General features: G+C 42.8%; 1 protein-coding gene across 7 annotated transcripts in view; it reads left to right on the top strand.

The window, feature by feature from the left end:
• SORCS1 (sortilin related VPS10 domain containing receptor 1) overlaps window positions 1-20,734 on the top strand; it is a 1,084,285-nt gene that overhangs the window by 677,617 nt on the left and 385,934 nt on the right. For all 7 annotated transcript variants that reach the window (XM_082267343.1, XM_082267340.1, XM_082267339.1 and 4 more), the window contains one exon: window positions 20,071-20,135. In XM_082267343.1, the coding sequence (XP_082123469.1) occupies window positions 20,071-20,135 (65 nt within the window). The remainder of the gene's footprint in view (window positions 1-20,070; window positions 20,136-20,734) is intronic.

Below are 20,734 nucleotides of genomic sequence, written 5' to 3'. Positions count from 1 at the left end.
ATATTCACCTTTTAGTACTAGCAGCTATTACACATGAATAGTGCTCACTCTATGTGTGTTTTTGGTGTTAATGCAGTGCATCAGGGCACTAAGGTCTGAATGGGCCCTCATTTGAATAGGTTGCTGTAATGCAACACAAGCTGATGTGCAACAAAATGCACATTAATGCATGTTTTAATGCAATGCAGCAGGATACTAAGGTCTGAATAGACCCTGCTTTGTATGGCTGCCTTAATGCAATGCATGATACGTATGTTACAAATCTTTTAGCAGGTAAATCCTTCCCAATAACTTGATTTCAATTGTGCACTTATCTTTTTGGCTGAAATTGCCTTTTAAAAGTCTTTCGCAATCTAAAAAGAAAAAAAAAAACATAAAAGAGGTCGAATCAGACAGAACCGATGTTCCCTTCCCCTTTGTGGAGAGCGCTAAGCCGCAGACCAGCAGCCAACAAAATTATTCAAATATGGAACGCATTAACTGCACCAAAGAGGTTTATAGATTGATTCTCGTTATATTATTGAGCAATATCTGTGAATTATATTACAATAAAAACAGTGTTACTAGAGCTAAATCTAAAACTAACGTAGGTAGGGAAAATTTAATTCAGATCTATGTCAGACTGGTAGAGTTTCCTGCAACTACGGGCTGGGAATGAATTTTATTTGCCTGGAGAGTTCAGCGCAACTATCAAACTAGTATATAAAAAAGCTACATATAATGTTCACAAATATAAATGTAAAATTTCCCGCACTTGGGTACTAGTTAAAAAATGGAAAATTGTTTTTAGCCTATTTTAGAAGGAAAAGGAAATTATTGCTACATGTTTTTGGTAAACAAAAATCCCAATAAGCATATATTGATTGGTTTGTGCAAAAGTTATAGTGTCTACAAGCTATTGAATATTTTTATTTATTTATTTTCTACTAGTAATGGAGGTGATTATGGACACTGTTTTTTCCAGAGTTGCTCTGCCTTCACCTCCTCAGTCAGCTTCCACTGGACCTCTGAGTTCAACCACACTTTGTTGGTCCACTAGGCCGACTGCCTGTGACCACCTTTCACACCTTCAGAAGATGAGACAGCCGTCACCCACCTTCTGGGACTTGGCATCCCGCCCAAAGACCCCCTGCCACATGTGCTCCTTGCTTTTATACCCTATCCCAGGATGCACCTCTCTCCGTGCAAACCCACAGAGTCAGTACAAAAGCTTGTGCACCATTGGTCAGGTTTCCTCCACTGTCCAACAAGCCTCCTCATTGAATACAGCGGGGACACTCCCTCAGGCCAACATGAATCACACATCGAGCACACCCAGCAGGCCTAACTACTGATCAGGATCTCCTGATAAGCAGATAGAGCAACTACTTTTTACCTGCCTAGCACCTACCTAGGAGGGTGCTACATCTACATAGGCAGACCCCTGTTCAGCCTCTCTGCTCAATGATCGGTGGGTGTTGGCTGACATTGAGCCCATGGTACCCACTGCTTGGCTCCCACTTTGTGTAATCGCAGCAGGAGCGAGCTGCCAGCAGCACGCATGCACGCCCCCTACCAGGAAGACCTGGATGACATATACATATGTGATCTGGCCAGAGGTGCCGCCCTGTAGCAGTAAAACTGTTATAGGGTGGACCTTAAGTGGTTAAACGGCAAACAGTTACTAGGATCCCACTTCTAGGTCTTTACTCGCTGTGTCTCCGGATACGTGGATTGATCCTGTCCAATACTGGCTAGACACTGTGCCGTAAATCTCCAGGCTGGATATTCAATGCACACCGTTACTTGACTCTGAACTGCTTACTGGAAAATATGCCCTTAGCATAGCTGGGGCCCTGGTGAATTCTCTGAAGGCTATCAACTGACTGGCCTAGAATGACAACAGCCCTTCCAGGCTGGGATCTTTTCCTCCAGGATAAGACCCCACTGCTTCAGGTCTCAGACTATTAATGACTCTCGCTCCACCTTCTGGGTTCACCTTCCCAGGGATTGGCTAGAGTCTTATAAATATTCAAGGTTAGGGTCTGCCTCTTTCAGCCCACTACATTATAGAGCCTATTAGAAGGCAGGAAGAAGTAGTGGAGCCTGCAGCCTTGTGAGACCCAAAAACAGTCAAAAATAATCACACTCTGCTTCACTGGCTACAGAGGAGCTGAAAAAAATAACTAAATGCACCTCAACCTCACTAGCAACCTAACCTAAGGGAGCACTACACTTTTAATTGTGTCTGTTGAGTACGTAGGCAGGTGCAGGTCTCCCCTCCATCTTGAAGGTGGCACTGTGCCATTATTACAGACGGAGAGGAGGCTGTTAGGTGAATCGTCCCCCTAAAGACTCATCAGTATCTCAGAGGAGTTGGCTGTCTGATTGGACCATAGGTGTGCACACAGTGTGCCCCTGGTGTGCCTAGTGACACCCTAATCACCCTGTGCGGGCTTCCCTCCTCTCCCACGAGCTGCTGCAGGGGATGTTTCAAGATAGAGAGTGGGGGAAGGGGCTGGGAATTATTTCATTTACTGACCCTTCATTTTCTGAATGATCACAGTGAGTGATTGGTACAGATTGCTCATGTGTCCATTATGAACTGAAGCATAGTAAACAGGGAGCCACTCAGCACAGAGTAATTCCCATTTGTTCACTATCCCGTGCAGCTGAGGCTGCAGAGAAAGGGACTGGGGAAGCTCTGTCCTCAGTCCCTTTCTTTGTTTCAAATGTGAGACATCAAGGGTCTGTTTAGACCCTTGATATTTCACTAAAGCCCCCAACATAGAGCATCCATCAACTGAGGTACCCAGTCGGAGTGCCAGTTGATCCATTTCAGGGCTCCAACAAAGTTGTAAAAAAAAATACAAAATACAAAATATAAAAAAAAAAAAAATACAATACAAAAAAATACAAAAATAAAAAATACTGACACCATCTACTGCTCTGCTGATAAATACGCATGTGTATTTGTGCTCTGGGTTGCACACCCTAATGCAATAGGCTGCACACACCAATGAGATCTCCAGTTTTCTTCTTGGTGTGTGACCTTATAAAATAGGGTACCAGCATCATTTAGGAGCAAGTGGTAGGTCAGGGACATGAACCACGCTTGTTAGAGAGAGTTTATGGTACTGGGGGAGGTTCCTGATAAGTAGGATCAGCTCAGAGATAAACATTTTCAGAGGAGACATTCTAATATCTGGACCAGTAAAGTGGGGCTCCTCCAAGCAGCTTCCAAGGGCCATTCCAGTACATTGTAAACCAACACCCTCTGGCAGAAGCCATCCTTTGGTAATACAGACCCAAGCCTGGTGACACTGTACAAATACCAACTGCTATAGTGCCTAATATCAGTGCCTACAAAAACTATTTACTATTCATTACCGCTAAACTATATCCCTTTTTTTTGGAGGTTGTGATTAGTGTCATGTTATTAATTTTTTTGTTATTTAGCCTTTTTTTCTCCCTTTTTTTTATATATTATTTTATTTGCCTCTTTGCTTTGAAGGCTATGTATGAGGTGTGTCTAAAAAGTTTAGTGAATAGTATCAGAAAACAAACAAAACAGAAGATACAAACAAATTACCTTAAGAGCCGGTTCACACTACCGCGACCAGAAAGTCGCCCCGTGACTTTGAAGAGACTTGTTTAGAGACTTGGAAGAGACTTGGAAGAGACTTGGAAGAGACTTGTGCACTACTTTGAAGAGACAGGCGACTTTGTCTGTGGGGAATGCCTGGCTAATCTCTTTCTTCTTCCTGGAAAGTCTGATAACAAGTCGCTTCAATTAAGATAAGGAGGCGACTCCCATTGAAGTATATGGGACAAGTCGGATCACAGGTCACCTCAAAGTAGTACAGGACCCTTTTCTGAAGTCGGAGCGACTTCAGTAGTGCCAATTAAGACGGCACTGATTGATTAACATTGCTTTTGTCAAGCGACCTGGGGCGACACAAGTCGCCTCACAAGTCGTGCTAGTGTGAATGGGCTCTTATTGGCCTTCAAAATAATCACCATCCTCCACAACACACTTTTGGCAATGCTCATAAAACTACTGGAAACTGTCAGGAAAGGCCTCATTAGGAATCGATCACAGAACCGCTGTCACACATTCTTGGATTGCCTCCACTTTTCATGACGCTCTTCAGCCAGGGCCTTGGATTTTTGCAGGTGACTCTTTTTGGGTCGGGGGGGAGACAGTGATCCCCATTTCATCAATTGCCTCTTAGATTAAGGATCAAACTGGTAGCCCCAGGTCTCATCCCCTGTGATTTCCATCCGTTCTGCTTTTTGTTCATCTGTCAGCTTGTGCGGCACAAACCAGAACAGATTTTCCACTTACCCAAATCTTCAGAGACAATTGTGCGCACCGTGTCGTTGCTAATGCCCAATTCCTCCACCATCAATTGTAGAGTCAGTCGCCGATCACATGCCAGCATTTGTCGCACTCACTCGATCATGTCTGGGGTTCTGCTTGACGACGGCTGACCCGGACGTGACTCCTCCTCAGTCCTTTCCTTCCCATCACAAAAGCCTTTGAACTAGTAGTAAACACATTTTCTGCTACACTTGCACCAACATTTCATGCATCTCCGTCACCGTTTTCCCCAATTAGTAGAAGAACTTGATGCTCACTCTTTGCGCCATTGTACTGGGACCTCACCTCTCACACTGACGTTCGACTGCATCAGCGCGTTTACCCTGATGGTCACGTGTACTCCATGCTAGGTGGCGGTTCTCGGTGGGTCTCTGGATAGCTATGTGCATTTGCGCACACCTGGCCCATGTTGCTGTTGAGATATCGGACCATTCACCAAACTTTTTAGGCACACCTTGTATTTGTGTACTGTTACTTTCTTTTTTTCACTGGCTTTTATTTTACTTTTGTGAAAAAAAAGTGGAGTTATGAGGGGCCCAAGAACAGGTCCAAAACAATAAGGTGATACCACCCTTCTCCTGCGCTTAGAATCCAAGCTCCCTGACCACACTCCCCACGGGACTTACAACTGGCATCTCAGATGGCTAAGGTCTTGCTGCCCAAAACAGACTGGGGTAGTCCAACGATACTAGAGGCAAAGAAAAACAAAGAAAGGGCGCACCGACCTAGCGCATTATCCTAATTAATGGGCTTTATTCATGCAACATATAAAATGGCTACTAACAAACATAGGCGAAAAAAGATCCTCAGAGAGAGTGGCTCTGAGGAAGAGGCTGAGCCTCGAAACGCGTCAGCCGGCATCTCATCGGATATGGTCTACTCCTGACATTGGAGCAACTGAGCTTGATATGATCTTTTTTCGCCTATGTTTGTGAGTAGCCATTTTATATGTTGCATGAATAAAGCCTATTAATGAGGATAATGCGCTAGGTCGGTGCACCCTTTCTTTGTTTTTCTTTGCCCAAGAACAGGTCTCAGGAGCCATTGAAAGCCCAAGTACACTTAAAAACCAGATAAACCACCCTAATGGGGAAGGGTTGTGCAAAGCACTGGCACGTACACAGACATAAATTCTGAATGCATTCAGAGAATATGTCAATGTACATGTGGGAGCTGTAAGTAACCCTCGGAAAATGACTACTTACAGCTGCCTCTTCTAATTTGTCTTAAAGGATGTCTGTTCATGGTGGCTGCAGGTCCCAGGATAGAGGCTACGCAGGCTCTGCACTCTGTAGGGTCTCTGTATGGCCATGCACATGAAATCTAATGGAAGCTCCCATAGGTTTCTCATAACTGGGTCACTTTAGGCTCAGGTTTTCAATGCAGATCTGAAAATGAACGCAAGCGTCTTAATACCATATTTCAGTTTTACAGAATACACAACCCATCCCTGAAACTTGACAGCTTTGGGAGTTTCTGCGGTCACACTAGGTGCATCTCAACTGAATATATGCAGTTTGAGATTTTAATACTAAATTGGCAAAAAATTATATGGTTGATGTGTTAATTGATGCAAATATGTAAAAAAATATTCAACATCACTAAACTGAATCTGTCCACAGGTGCCTGAAAAATTCTAAGGATTTTTACTACTTCCATACCGAGCCTATTCTGGCACTCCTCTCCTACATGTAAAAATCATAATTTTATTGCTAGCAAATTACTCAGAACCCCCAAACATTATAAATGTTTTTTTTTTTTTTTTTTTTAGCAAAGACCCTAGGGAATAAAATGGTGGTCATTGCAATTTTTTTTATATCACACGGTATTTGCGGTTTTTCAAACAGTTTTTTGGGAAAAAAACTGTTTCATGAAAAAAAAAAAAAAAAACACTAGCCCAATTTTTTGTATGATGTGGAAGATGATGTTATGCAGAGTAAATAAATAGCTAACATGTCATAGTTTAAAATTGCTCACGCTCGTGGAATGTCGCTGAATCTCAGTACTTGAAAATCTTCATAGGGGATGCTTAAAAATATTTACAGGTTACCTGCTTAGAACTACAGAGGAGTTCTTGGGCTAGAATTTTTGCTCTTACTTTAACGTTTGCCGCGATACCTCACATGTGTGGTTTAAATACCGTTTAGATATGCGGGCGCAACGTATGTATGCGTTCGCTTCTGCGTGCAAGCACGCAGGGACGGGGGCCCTTTAATTATTATTTTTTTTTATTGTTTCTTTTACTTTTATTTCTTATTTTAAAACATTCCCTTTATATTTTTAATCACTTTTTTTCCTATTACAAGGAATGTAAATATCCCCTGTAATAGGAGTAAGGTAAAGCCAGGTCCTCTTTACAGCGAGATCTGGGGGTCTATAGGTCCCCACATCTGCACCATTGTGGTTAACCCTTAGGTGGTTTAAAAAGATACATTCAGTATTTTGTACTTTAACCACTTAAGCCCCGGAAGATTTTACCCCCTTCCTGACCAGGCTCTATTTTGCGATTCGGCACTGCGTGATTTAACGGACAATTGCACGGTCGTGCGATGCTGTACCTAAAAGAATTTGATGTCCTTTTTTTCCCACAAACAGAGCTTTCTTTTGGTGGTATTTGATCACCTGTGCAATTTTTTGATCATGCGCTATAAACAAAAAAAGAGCGACAATTTTGCAAAAATAACAATAATTTTCACATTTTTATATATGAAATTCCCAAAATAAAAAAATGTAAAAATCTAATTTTTTTTAACATTTTTGGCCAATTTGTTTTCTGCTACATATGTTTGGTAAAAAAAAAAAAAATCAAAATAAGCGTATTTTGATTGGTTTGCACAAAAGTTATTGCGTTTACTAACTAAGGGAAAGATTTTTGTCATTTTTGTTGTTTTTTTTTTAACGAGTAATGACGGCGATCTGCAATTTTTTTTGCGGGACTGCGACATTGCGGCGGACAGATCGGACCCTTGACTGACATTTTTGATACTTTTGGGGTTACCAGTGACATTACTACAGTAATCAGTGCTATACATATGCACTTGTACTGTAAAAATGACACTGGCAGGGAAGGGGATAACTTTATTGGAGAAGGATGGGTTAAGTGTGTCCCTAGGGGAGTGTTTCTAACTGTGCAGGGATGTGGCTTTACATGTAACAGCTGAGATCAACGGTCCTACATAGCAGGACCGTATGATCTCTGCTGTTACACAGGGAAGAATGACGCGCGCTCGCCCCCTATTGGCTCACAGGCTAGTGACGTACCGGCAGTATGTGGTTAATATGGAAAGGTCAGAACCCCAGAACTAGTCTATTGATATTACAGCTCCCTATAGATGAAGGTGGGTTGGCAGTACCTAACGTTAAATTATACTTCTTAGCAGATCAAATGCAACAAGTGGCAGGGTGGGGATCGATCAATCTGGCTGATACTGTTCAATCTATGCTTTTGAGTAGATCTTTTCGCTACAATTTAATAACTCTGGGTCCTTCACATATGTTACTTAAAGCCCTACTTGTGTGCTTATCCACAAAGTTTGGCAGGAAGTGAGGCATATTATGCAATATGAGAACATATCAACATATTCATCAGTATGAGGGTTTAGTGCCAGTTCACACTACGTCGCTCCGACTTAGGGGGCGACCTGTGAAGTCGCATGCAACGCGACTTCGGCGCGACTTGCACGGACTTCATAAAATTAATGTCTATGCAAGTCGCCTCCAGGTCGCCCCGAAGTAGTACAGGACCCTTTTTCTAAGTCGGAGCGACTTGTGTCGCTCCTATTAGAACGGCTCCTGTACCGCACAATGGGAGCGTGACGGACCGCGACTTGTCTGGCTGACAAGTCGCAGTCCAAGTCGGACTAGTGTGAATGCGGTCTTAAAGGGGTTTGAGTCTTGTCGCGCACTGGGAATCTATTATATCGCACAGTTATATAAAGATAATATAAATTCAAAAAATAATTGCGCTAGGACATGAACACAGTGGAAAATGAAGAAAGTTCAGAAAGAACAAACTCTGAGCAGCTGACACAATGTCCTATTGGTAAAGGATAATCATATAAATACAAAATGAAATAGCCGCGCTCAGAGATCATAAATTCCAATTGATCCCTCAGTGAGATGAGATATATGTTGTAAAAGGTTTAAACGCCGATGTGTCCACCACCAGGAGAGTAAGAAACATGCAGCCTCTTACCAGACGATCCGGATTAAACAGCACTCAAGCGAGATTTAATCAGGTAGAGCAGACATCAATCGCAGACGGTCCGATTTATACAGCAAGCTGGTAAAATCCAATCAGGCAAAGTGGACATCAATAACTTGGACGTTACAATCCAGTAATATGGACCAAACAAATAAGTTGATCCACGTTGCAAATGTAAAGGAACAATAAAACGATCATTGCACAGACATTCTTTATAGGTTTTATTAAAACATCACAAAAGCCTGCACACAAGGTACTCACATGAAATCCAAAGCAGTAGACATATAAATAAAAAGTGGTGTAAGTTTGTTTCATCCAAAAGTATGGCCGGCCTCCAGTAGCATGCCAGTGTCATGTGGTTAAGCTCCTCCCAACATGTTTCGTCATAATTTACATCATCATTTAGAATATTTCAGGATCTTCAGACGATGTACCCACTACCCTCTCATGCTTTTTTCCAGTATTTGCAGTTGAGACTCGCTGTACAGTCTCAGTTTAAAGATAAAAACACAAGATACAGTTTATGCCACTTATAAATATCTTTGGCTCCTCCCAACATGTTTCGTCATAATTGACATCATCATTTAGAATATTTCAGGATCTTCAGACGATGTACCCACTACCCTCTCATGCTTTTTTCCAGTATTTGCAGTTGAGACTCGCTGTACAGTCTCAGTTTAAAGATAAAAACACAAGATACAGTTTATGCCACTTATAAATATCTTTGGTAAGTCATGGGTTTAGGAAGAGCCTTTTTTTATTTGTAACAGTTTGATTAGACGATACCAGAGGAAGGCTGCCTATCAGGGTAGAAAGGATTGGGAAAAAGATTTGGGTGGATTGCCAGATGAAATATGGGAGGATATATTAGAACAAGTACCCATGGTGTCTGTATCACCCCAACAAAGTATATCTCAGCTATTTATAACACATAGAGCGCATAGGACCCCACTTAAACTGTATCAGTGGGGTAGGCGGGATATATCAGAATGCTCATGGTGCTTGAGATCCCCTGCAGATTTACTACATATGTTGTGGAAATGTCCTAAATTATTTGGATATTGGCAAAGTTTGGTAGACACCATTAATTGGGCTTATCAAACCTGTATAGAAATGGACCCTAAGGTGTGTATACTGGGCTATTTAAAAAAGGAAAGATATTCAATGGAAGTAAAAATACCTATTGATAGGTTGATATTTATAGCCTGAAAAATGATAGCTCTAAAGTGGGTGTCTTCTGGTGCACCCACATATGAGGAATGGAGGATACAAGTTTATGATGCCTTACTAAAGTAAAGACCAGTATATCAGAGTAGGGGGTTTGTTAGATAAATTCCAAAAAATGTGGGAACCATGAATAGTAGCACATGTCTTATCAGCCTTTTCCATAATACCGGACAGTACCATAAGCGTGGGTAGATTATCCTTATGATATGGGGGAATTTAGCAATGATAAAATAGGCCTTAAACATCTAGGGGAGATACTTGCTTTGTAGGAGGGTAGGAAGGAAGGGGTAAGAAAATAAATTGATTTAATGTTACAGGTGTATGATGAGGATAAAGTGAAAATAAGTAAATAGAAAGTAAAAATTAGCTAATGAAGCTAAGGAAATGTTGCTATGAAGCGATAATATGCTGAGGAATAAACTTTTTTTTTTTTTTTTTCCTTTTTTGTTTGTTGGTATTGTTGTTTGTTTCTGTAGGTTGTAATAGGAAAATGATGTGTTAATAAGGAAGAGAATTGAAATGAAATTAAATGAAATGGGAAAATGTATTGAGCCTGGGTATCCCCCTAAGAGGTTCTGTTTTGTATCAATATTTTTTTTCTCTCTCTCAGTAAAACAGAATGAAATTTAAAAAAGGTAATTGAATGAAAAGATTGAGAAGTAGCAGAATGAGTCTGATGCATTTTGGGGGCCAAACTGACTCCCCCTTCATCAGGGCTACAAAACACATAGATCACAATCTAAACGTAAAAGGCCAGGAATGATAAAAACAAATTTACAAGTTGTTTACTTGTTTTAATTTAAGATTTAAATTCATGACCTTTTACTTTTAGCTTTCTGGCTTTCGTTTTTGTACATTTTTTGTAGCCCTGATGAGGGGGGAGTGTCTTTGGCATCTAAAATGCAATTGGCTTTATTCTGCTATGAATTAATTTTATCAATAAAATACCTTGGACTCTTGGATATTTGTTTGGCAATGTCATTTGATTGTATGTGGATTCTCAACTCTGAGTCCTTAGCAAGTTCCTGAGGAGAGCCCCTTGTTACGGAACAGGGCACCCCTGAGCAGGTACCTCCGTCGACAGATGCTCTTAGTGCTTCCCGAGGGCTCCAAGCACTCCACCAGACACCGTAAGCACTTCAGACTCCACGAACCGCCGCAGCTTGGTTAGGGTCTTGGCATCTCCTACCCACCCTGGACCAACGACAAGGCCCCAGGTTCCTGTGGGTGAACCTCTCTTTCCCCAGAGAGTGCAGCACGAACAAGCTCTTACACAAGCTCTTATAAGAGCTTAGTGATTCTCTAAGGGAGTATGGAAGACCATAGCAATCCCTGCAGCAGATTCCCCCAATAACGAGACAAAGCTCCGAGATGAGGGTAAAACAGGAACAACATTTATTGGAAGAACAGAGCACACTTTTATACAGAAATTGGAACATCCTTCCCCCAACAACCGCTTTCCCATTGGTCAATTGTAAAGTACTTGCAGTTCTCACTAATTGCATATGCAAATGAGGGCTTGAAAATGAGTCAACAGGGATTGGTCAGATAGCTTTGACCAATGCAAGGAGACAGAAGCCCCAGGGGGCAATCAATGCACACAACAGTCAGACACAGAACAATGGTTCTCTAACGAGCCCTCAATACACATCACTTTGAGTGTCAATAGACCGCCCGTCTCCTCAGAACTTCCTGTAATGCCCATATTAGGAGTTGGCTTCCTGTTCCTTACAGTTTACAGGAATACGTTTTAGCTTCCAGGAGAGGCAAGGCTCCATTAGCCACATGTTTAAAGAAACACAAAAAGACACAAAAATGCATAACTCCCAGTCTACTGAACAGAACCCCCACATTCAACCCATCCCCAGATAACCTGGATCTGAGCGCTCAACATATCCAAACAGCGCTCAGATGCCACAAACACAGTCAAATTGCCATGGGGTTTACGTTTAGCCTGGGCTGATGAGAGGGTCCATAGTCCCATTGCAGGAGGCGAGCAACCAGGCTTCTCCAACGCCCAGTGGCGAGATTGGTCTCGTCACACCCCTGTTTTCTGGAATGCTGTCAAACCGGAGGCTGTGTGCCCGGTGACAATTTCAGTGGCCCATGGCCTCTAGCGCTAATTTGTTGTGAATGTTGTTATAAGTTTGCAAACTTTGCGATGAACCAGATTGAAGTCTATGGGGAAGAATCATGTTATTCAATTCTACCCATTTGATGGGGATTGTAAGGAAGGTATTGACAAGCAAAAAGCATAGGAAGCTGGGCACTGCCATGTGGGGCATGTACCACTGCAAACCACTGCAAAAAAAAAAAAAAACAGTATTTCTTCCTTCAAATATTGGCTTTTGTGACTCACATGACCAAGGGCAAAGGTTATGAACTGTACAGCCCTGGCCAAAAAAATTGAGAATGACACAAATATAAATTTTCACAGTCTGATGCCTCAATTTTTATGATGCCAATTTGCACATACGTCAGAATGTTAGGAACAACTGATCAGATGAATTGCAATTCATTTCAAAGTCCCTCTTTGCCATGAAAATAAATGTATGCCTCATACACACGTTCAGATAATGGGACCATTTATCATTCGCATTTTGTTGCATGATACTTGTACCGAATTCAACAATGCATACTAAATGTATGATTTTTTCCGTATGATTCAGAAAAAGCTTCCTGGTTGCGTATCTACGTATCAGGTAGTGCAAAACAAAAACAATGGCAGTCAGGCTTTTTCCAGGTTATTTTCATGTTTCTGACCATGCGTCTATCGATTTTTAGTGATAGACAAGTTTTTAATTAACCACTTAAGCCCCGGAAGATTTTACCCCCTTCCTGACCAGGGCCTATTTTGCGATTCGGCACTGCGTGACTTTAACGGACAATTGCGTGGTCGTGCGACGCTGTACCTGAACGAATTTGATGTCCTTTTTTTCCCCACAAACAGAGCTTTCTTTTGGTGGTATTTGATCACCTGTGCGATTTTTTGATCATGCGCTATAAACAAAAAAAAGCGTCAATTTTTGCAAAAATAGCAATATTTTTCACATTTTTTAATATGAAATTCCCCCCCAAAAAAATGTAAAAATCTAAATTTTTTAACATTTTCGGTCAATTTGTTTTTCATGCTACATATGTTTGGTAAAAAAAAGGCGCGCTCCCGTTCCCGCGTGGTCACGGACCCCCCGTGCGTGTGACCGGCAGACCCGATGTCCGCCAGTCACTCGGCGATCGCCGCTGCAGAGGGAGAAAGTCAGGTGGCTAGTGTAAACAAGCCGCCTGTCATTCTCCCCTGTGTAGAAACACTGATCACACGGTTCTACTATGTTGGACCGTTGATCACTGTTTCTACAGCTCAAGCCACAGCCAATCACAGTTAGAATAACGCCCCTAGGGACACACACAGCCCCTCCCTCTCAAATAAAGTTAACCCCCAGTGTCATTTTGCAGTAACAGTGCATATGTATAGCACTGATTACTGCAGTAATGTCACTGGTAACCCCAAAAATGTCAGTCAAGGGTCCGATCTGTCCGCCGCAATGTCGCAGTACCGTAAAAAAAACCGCAGATCGCCGCCATTACGCGTTAAAAAAAACAACAAAAATTACAAAAATCTTTCCCTTTGTTAGTAAACGCAATAACTTTTGCGCAAACCAATCAAAATACGCTTTTTGCGATTTTTTTTTATACCAAACATATGTAGCAGAAAACAAATTGGCCGAAAATGTTAAAAAATTTTGATTTTTACATTTTTTTGGGGGGGGGGGGAATTTCATATAAAAAAATGTGAAAAATATTGTTATTTTTGCAAAATTGACGCTCTTTTTTTGTTTATAGCGCATGATCAAAAAATCGCACAGGTGATCAAATACCGCCAAAAGAAAGCTCTGTTTGTGGGAAAAAAAGGACGTCAATTTCGTTTGGGTACAGCGTCGCATGCCCACGCAATTGTCCGTTAAAGTCATGCAGTAAAAAATCGCAAAAAACCCCCTGGTCAGGAAGGGGGTAAAATCTTCCGGGGCTTAAGTGGTTAATACTTGCAGAGTTTTAATCTAACAGTTTGCAATTTCTGGGATTTCACCGAAGTCTCACGGTAGAGCAAACCTGAACCGTATAATTAAGTTACGGTGGTGGAGGAAGTATGCAGCGACTAAATACAAATGATCTGATTTACATACTGCATTGTCCCAACTCAATATCAACATTAACTTAACATCTCAATAATTCAACATTAACTCAACATCATCATTAACTCATCATCTCAATATCAACAATGACTCAACATCAGCTAACAGCCAGGCAAAGAGATTCAGAAGAAGTCAGAAGAAAGTGGTAGCTTTCAAAACAGTCACTTCATATGATGACTTCCCGAAATCCGTTTTTCGAAGTGAGATATCTACTCAAAATAAAAAACAAGCACAGTATCTTCTCATCGCTAGTAATATTAGCCGGTTCTTATTTCTAACATAACTCCTTTATCCTCTCCATCCTGTAGCTCTCTGTCTGTGAAGGTTCTCATTCTTGGTATATCTAGTAGTTTGGCTCATTCAACTGGACTTTTTCTGTAATATTAACCACTTTACCACCGGAGGATTTTGCTGTCTTCCGTCCAGGCCACTTTTTGCGATTCGGCGCTGTGCGACTTCAACTGACAATTGCGCGGTCGTGCGACGCCGTACCCAAACAAAATTTACGTCCTTTTTTTCCCACAAACAGAGCTTTCTTTTGGTGGTATTTGATCACCTGTGCGATTTTTACTTTTTGCGCTATAAACAAAAAAAGAGCGTTTATTTTGAAAAAATAACAATATTTTTAACATTTTTTTATATGAAATTCCCCCCAAAAAAGATGTAAAAACCAATTTTTTTAAAAAATTTTTGGCCAATTTGTTTTCTGCTACCTATGTTTGGTAAAAAAAATCGCAATAAGCGTACTTTGATTGGTTTGCGCAAAATTTCTTGCGTTTACTAACAAAGGGAAAGATTTCTGTCATTTTTGGTGTTTTTTTTTTTAACGCGTAATGGCGGCGATCTGCGATTTTTTTTTGCGGGACTGCGACATTGCGGCGGACAGATCGGACCCTTGACTGACATTTTTGACACTTTTGGGGGTACCAGTGACATTACTGCAGTAATCAGTGCTATATATATGCACTGTTACTGTAAAAATGACACTGGCAGGGAAGGGGTTAATTTTATTGGAGAGGGAGGGGTTAATGTATGCCTGGTGCTTACTGACGTGTGGGGGGGGAGGTGACTGTGTGAGTCATGGACAGATCGGATGTCCAGCTGCTCCTCCCCTGGCCCGACTCCCGCTGTGAATGAAAACAGCGGGAGCGAGCCTCCGGCGGCGCGCAAGCGCCGCCCAGAAGGGGGAGTGTCTGACGACGTAGTACTACGTCGTCAGACGATAACGAGCCACTCTGCCGCAGTAATATTACTGTGAGCGGAGGTAAAGTGATGAGCGTCAGGAAGATATCCCAATATATACTGTATATCCTCACAGGCAGCAGAGAGACCTTGTTGATTGTTGAAGAACAGGATGGGAGGTGTGAAAGTTGTGGAACCAACCTGTTTTAGTTAAATAATCCAAACCTTGGTGTCAGGAAGTCTGTAGAGGTGTAATCCTTTAATTAAAGTGATACTAAAGTAAAGATTAAAAAGTTATACTTACCTGCTCTGTGCATTGGTTTTGCAATGAGCAGCCCCAATTCTCTTCTTCTGGTGGTCCTGACTCCTCCCCCCTGCTGAGTGCCCCCAATAGCAAGCCACTTGCTATGGGGGCTCTCGAGGAGGATTACTCTCGAACCGCGCTCTGTGTGTCCACTCACACACGGAGCATTTCTTGGCCCCACCCTCCACTCTCTCCTCATTAGCTCACTTGCTCTGATTGACAGCTGCAGGAGCCAATGGATTCTGCTGCTGTTTGAGCCAATGAGGAGAGAGAGACCCAGGAGAGCCGCTGCTTTCATGCACATCACTGGATTGAGATGGGGCTCAGGTAAGTATAAGGGTCAGCTAGGGGATGAGTTGCACCCAAAATGGTTTTTACAAGGTAAAAATACTTGAGCCTTTTCAACAACTTTACCATTGATTGAGGTGTGAAATGTTGTGAAATTGCCAGTTAGAGATGTTAAAATGGCATTATATGGAGAATACAGGTTGGCATTATATTGAGACTACAGATGGTGTTAAAGGCCCCCACCTCTTCCTCTCTACACTTCTAGGTCCTCTTGAATCACCAAGTCATGTGAACAATCTGTTCCACTGTTAAAAGCTCTACATATGGCTCCCGTGGTACTCTTTGGCGCAGACCTTAGGAAAGCTTTGTTGGCTGAATGGACACTAATTCCCACAGACACGCTCCAAAGTATTGTGGAGATCCTTTCCAGTTAAGTAGTGGCTGTTATAGCCATAAATTGGAGATAGGAGGTGGGGGCTTTATATAAATCATCATGGTTTTGGAAAGGAATGTCCAGCAGGTTCACACTAAAACAATATGGCTAGAAGAGAAGTCACAACTCCTGGTTTGCCTACTTGTTCTAGGTCAGCAACAGAGAAGGCAGTTAATACCATTAAATCAGCCTGACAGCCATGCACCTAGGGGTTACAGAAGAAGATCAGCTTTAACTCACTTTAAAGGTGAATTCTGGGCACATCTATAAGACACAAAGCAATGCAGCTCTGTATTCATTCATGCATCATTAACTACTTGCCTTTTGTGCACTTAAACGCCCTTCCCATCCAGGCCAATATTCAGCTTTCAGCGCTGTCACATTTTGACTGACAATTGCGCGGTCATGCTACACTGTACCCATATGAAATTTTTATCATTTTTTTCACACAAACAGAGCTTTCTTTTGGTGGTATGTAATCACCTCTAGGTTTTTTATTTTTTACAAAAAAAAAAGAATAAAGACAGAAAATTTTGAAAAAAAAAAAAGTTTTTCTTATTTTCTGCGAGTAAATTTTGAAAATAAATTTTTCTCCTTCACTGATGTGCGCTGATGAGGCGGCACTGATGGGCACTGATAGGCTGCACTGATGGGCACTGATGAGGTGGCACTTATGGGCACTGATGAGGTGGCACTTATGGGCACTGATGAGGAGGTACTAATATGCCGCACTGATGAGCACTGATAGGTGGCATTGATAGGCGGCACTGAAAGGTGGCACTGAGAGGCGGCACTGATGAGCACTGATAGGCGGCACTGCTGGGCACTGATAGGCGACACTGCTGGGCACTGAGAGGTGGCACTGCTGGGCACTGAGAGGTGGCACTGACGGGCGGCACTGATGGGCACTGATAGGCGGCACTGATGGGCACTGGCGGATGGCACTGGACACTGACGGGTGGCACTGATGAGCGGCACTGATGGGCAGCACCATCAGTGCCCACACTCAGTGCCCATAGTGCTGCCAGTCAGTGCTCATCAGTGCTTAGATGAGCAGGCACTGATGGGCACTGACTAGCAGCACTATGGGCACTGATTGTGGGCATTGATGGGGGGCACTGATGGCGGGCACTGATGGGGGGGGCACTGTGTGTGTGTTTTTACCTTTAGTAATCAGGGCACTGGTGATCAGTGCCCTGATTACATTCTCCTGTGTCCCCGGCGCTGTGAGGCTCCCCCTCCTTCCTCACACTGCAGGCTCCGTGTGAGGAAGGAGCGCCGGCGATGAGAGATGATCTCATATGTTTACATATGAGATCATCGCTCATTGGACGGCCCGATCACGTGGTGAATGGCCGCTGTGATTGGCCATTCACCACGATCTGTGATTGGCCGTGTCCAAGGGACACGGCCGACACAGATTTCCCCCGCAGCGCGCTCGCGGGAGTGCACGGGGGGCGTGTCACTGGGAGGCCGTTTAAAAACGGCCTCCCGAAAATTCGAGTCCGCGCTGCAGCCGTATATAGGCTGTAGCGCGGATGGGGGAAGGTTAAATACAAGCAGTGTAAATACCTGAATTTGACTTGTTATCAATGTATTGCAGTCTCTTTATATTCAAGCTAATGTAGCAATCACTGCCTTGGTAGAGAAGTTATCAAAAGAGGGAGGCAACACAATTGTTTCTTTAACCACTTGCCGACCGCCGCACGACTATTTTCTGCGGCAGTCAGCCCCTCACAGGCAAAGCGACGTAGGACTACGTCGCTAGCCTGTGAGGCTCTAGGGAGCGAGCGTGCGCCGCCGGAGCCGCGCTCCCGCTCGGCCACGGACCCCCCCGCGCGTGTGCCCGGCGGACATCGGGTCACTCGCGATTGTCCGTTACACCGAGAGAAAGGCAGGCGGCTAATGTAAACAAAGCCGCCTGTCATTCTCCCCTGTGTAAGAATAGTGATCATACGGTTCTGCTATGTAGGACTGTTGATCTCTGTTCTTACACTAGTAGCCACAGCCAATCACAGTTAGAATCACGCCCCTAGGGACACACTTAACCCCTCCCTCTCAAAAAAGTTAACCCCTTCACTGCCAGTGTCATTTTTACAGTAACAGTGCATATGTATAGCACTGATTACTATAGAAATGTCACTGGTAACCCCAAAAGTGTCAAAAATTTCAGTCAAGGGTCCGATCTGTCTGCCACAATGTCGCAGTCCCGCAAAATAAATCACAGATTGCCGTCATTACGCGTAAAAAAAAAAAAAAACAACAAAAATTACAAAAATCTTTCCCTTAGTTAGTAAACGCAATAACTTTTGCGCAAACCAATCAAAATACGCTTTTTGCGATTCTTTTTACCAAACATGTGTAGCATAAAACAAATTGGCCTAAGATGTTAAAAAATTTTGATATTTACATTTTTTTTGGGTGGGGAATTCATATAAAAAATGTGAAAAATATTGTTATTTTTGCAAAATTTACACTCTTTTTTTTTGCTTATAGCGCATGATCAAAAAATCGGACAGGTGATCAAATACCACCAAAAGAAAGCTCTGTTTGTGGGGAAAAAAAAAGTCAAATTCGTTTAGGTACAGCGTCGCACGACCGCGCAATTGTCCGTTAAAGTCACGCAGTAAAAGATCGCAAAAAACCCCCTGGTCAGGAAGGGGGTAAAATCTTCCGGGGCTTAAGTGGTTAAGAGAGCTTTGATCAAAAGTAACTGACAAATACAGCAACACTTTAATGTCTTCAAATCCATTTCTGAACAGTGAGGGACAAATTCCAGCAGACACGGGTTTAGAAGAAGAGTTCAATGCTTACATAAAGGAGACCAGGTAAAGCATGCCTTCCTTAAGCTCCCTGAATATATGGTTCCATTTGCTAGAATAACTCTTCTAATTACCAAGCAGCAAATTTGGCAGGGCAGTTGGTAGACACTTTTTATCCTTCGGGATCCAGAACCACTATTCTACAGAGCCATAAAGACTCCAATCCACTCCCTAGGGGTGAAGTTAAACTGTCGTTGACAAATGGATTCCTGTCCTTAGGTACACACTTCTCCAATCAGGGCCCCTTGGTCACGCAGATAGCACCTCTGCATCTCAAAATGGCTTTTGAGATCTTATGAGAGCTCTGTTTCAAGACTAGACAAAGACTTCCCTAAAATGGCACCCAGAGCCCATGGCTGGGGACACAATAGTCCTAAGTAGGGCTCCCTCCAGTGTCAGTAGTGGCCACTTTGTTTAATGCTAAAAGGAAAGTGATTTATCAATCACAGAATTAGCTGCCTCGCTCCTCAGCACTGCTGACCTGATGGAGTGACATCATCATTTGTTGGGTATAGCAGAGGCTGCCTCTATTATACTACCTACACTTGGACTAGGAGAGGAAGCCGCAGCACAAGTAGCCAAATGCTGTGCTGCAGTACAGGGAACATGCTGATAGGAGGAGGGAGCAGAGGGACAGAGAGATAAGCTCATCAGTTTCCTGCTTCCCCTTCACTGTCCAGTAACTGGGTGGGGATGGAAGGAAACCTCTAAGTTTGACTCACTGAACTGTAACAGGAAAAACAAAAACCTCCCCTGCTTTGGCAGTCACATCTGTGCTGTGTGGCAGAGCTGTACAACTCTATGGACTGGATGGGCCAAAATACATACTTTTTCAGGTAAAACAGGTCCCTAATGTGTATTTCATCTGCGTATTTAACTATGTGCCTGGAGCTCAGCTTAAAAACAAATGTGAGGGCTAGCATTTTATATTTCCATGACCTTGATAATTGTTTCAGCAAGCTGTCCCTCAAAAAACAACAATGGATCAATACAGTAAATAAAATGAAATGTAAAATCTGAAGGTCTAACTTGTCTGTAATGTATTCTTTGCCCTCAGGACAGTGACTGTATCGAACAGAGACGCTGAGCTGGTCCACCTGGAGACCAAAACTGCTGAAGGACGTAAGTTACAAATTGTTCTACTGTTCTGTTCAGTTCCAACCTTCCAGTCATTTTAGTTATACAGCATTTTACTTTAATTGGGTTGATTCCCTTCACAGAAAGAGGCTAAAATTAAAAGTGTACCTAAAGCCATTTTTTTTGAGTCTTCACTATATTGGAGAAAAGTTAGAACCATCACCGTTGGGCAGGGCCATTTCAAAAGCATCATGGGCCCCTGGCAAATGTAATAAACTGGGGCCTCTACCAGCCTGGCCCAATTTACGCACCTACTTTCAAGAATTAAAGTATAAATAGTTGATAGAATTAAATGTATCTCTATTAGTACTTTCAGTAAAATCAATTTTAAACAATTTAAAAAAACATGCCATAAATCAAAGGCGAATCAACACAAGTACAGGAGGGGTTAGCATGGTACAGTAGAGGGGGGTCAGCAAGGCACAGTACAGGTGGTCAGGAGGGCACAGTACGAGGGTCAGAGGGTATAGTACAGGGGTCAGCAGAGCACACTACAAGAGGTCAGAAGGGCACAGTACAGGGGCCAGCATGGCACAGTACATGGGGCTCAGAAGGGCAAAATAGAGGGAGTCTCCTGGGCACAG

The sequence above is a fragment of the Pelophylax lessonae genome (assembly GCF_965119305.1).
Source record: "Pelophylax lessonae genome assembly, chromosome: 9".
NCBI classification, from domain to species: Eukaryota; Metazoa; Chordata; class Amphibia; order Anura; family Ranidae; genus Pelophylax; species Pelophylax lessonae.
The sequence above is the reverse complement of the archived record's forward strand: the minus strand, read 5'-3'. Positions and strand labels throughout refer to the sequence as shown.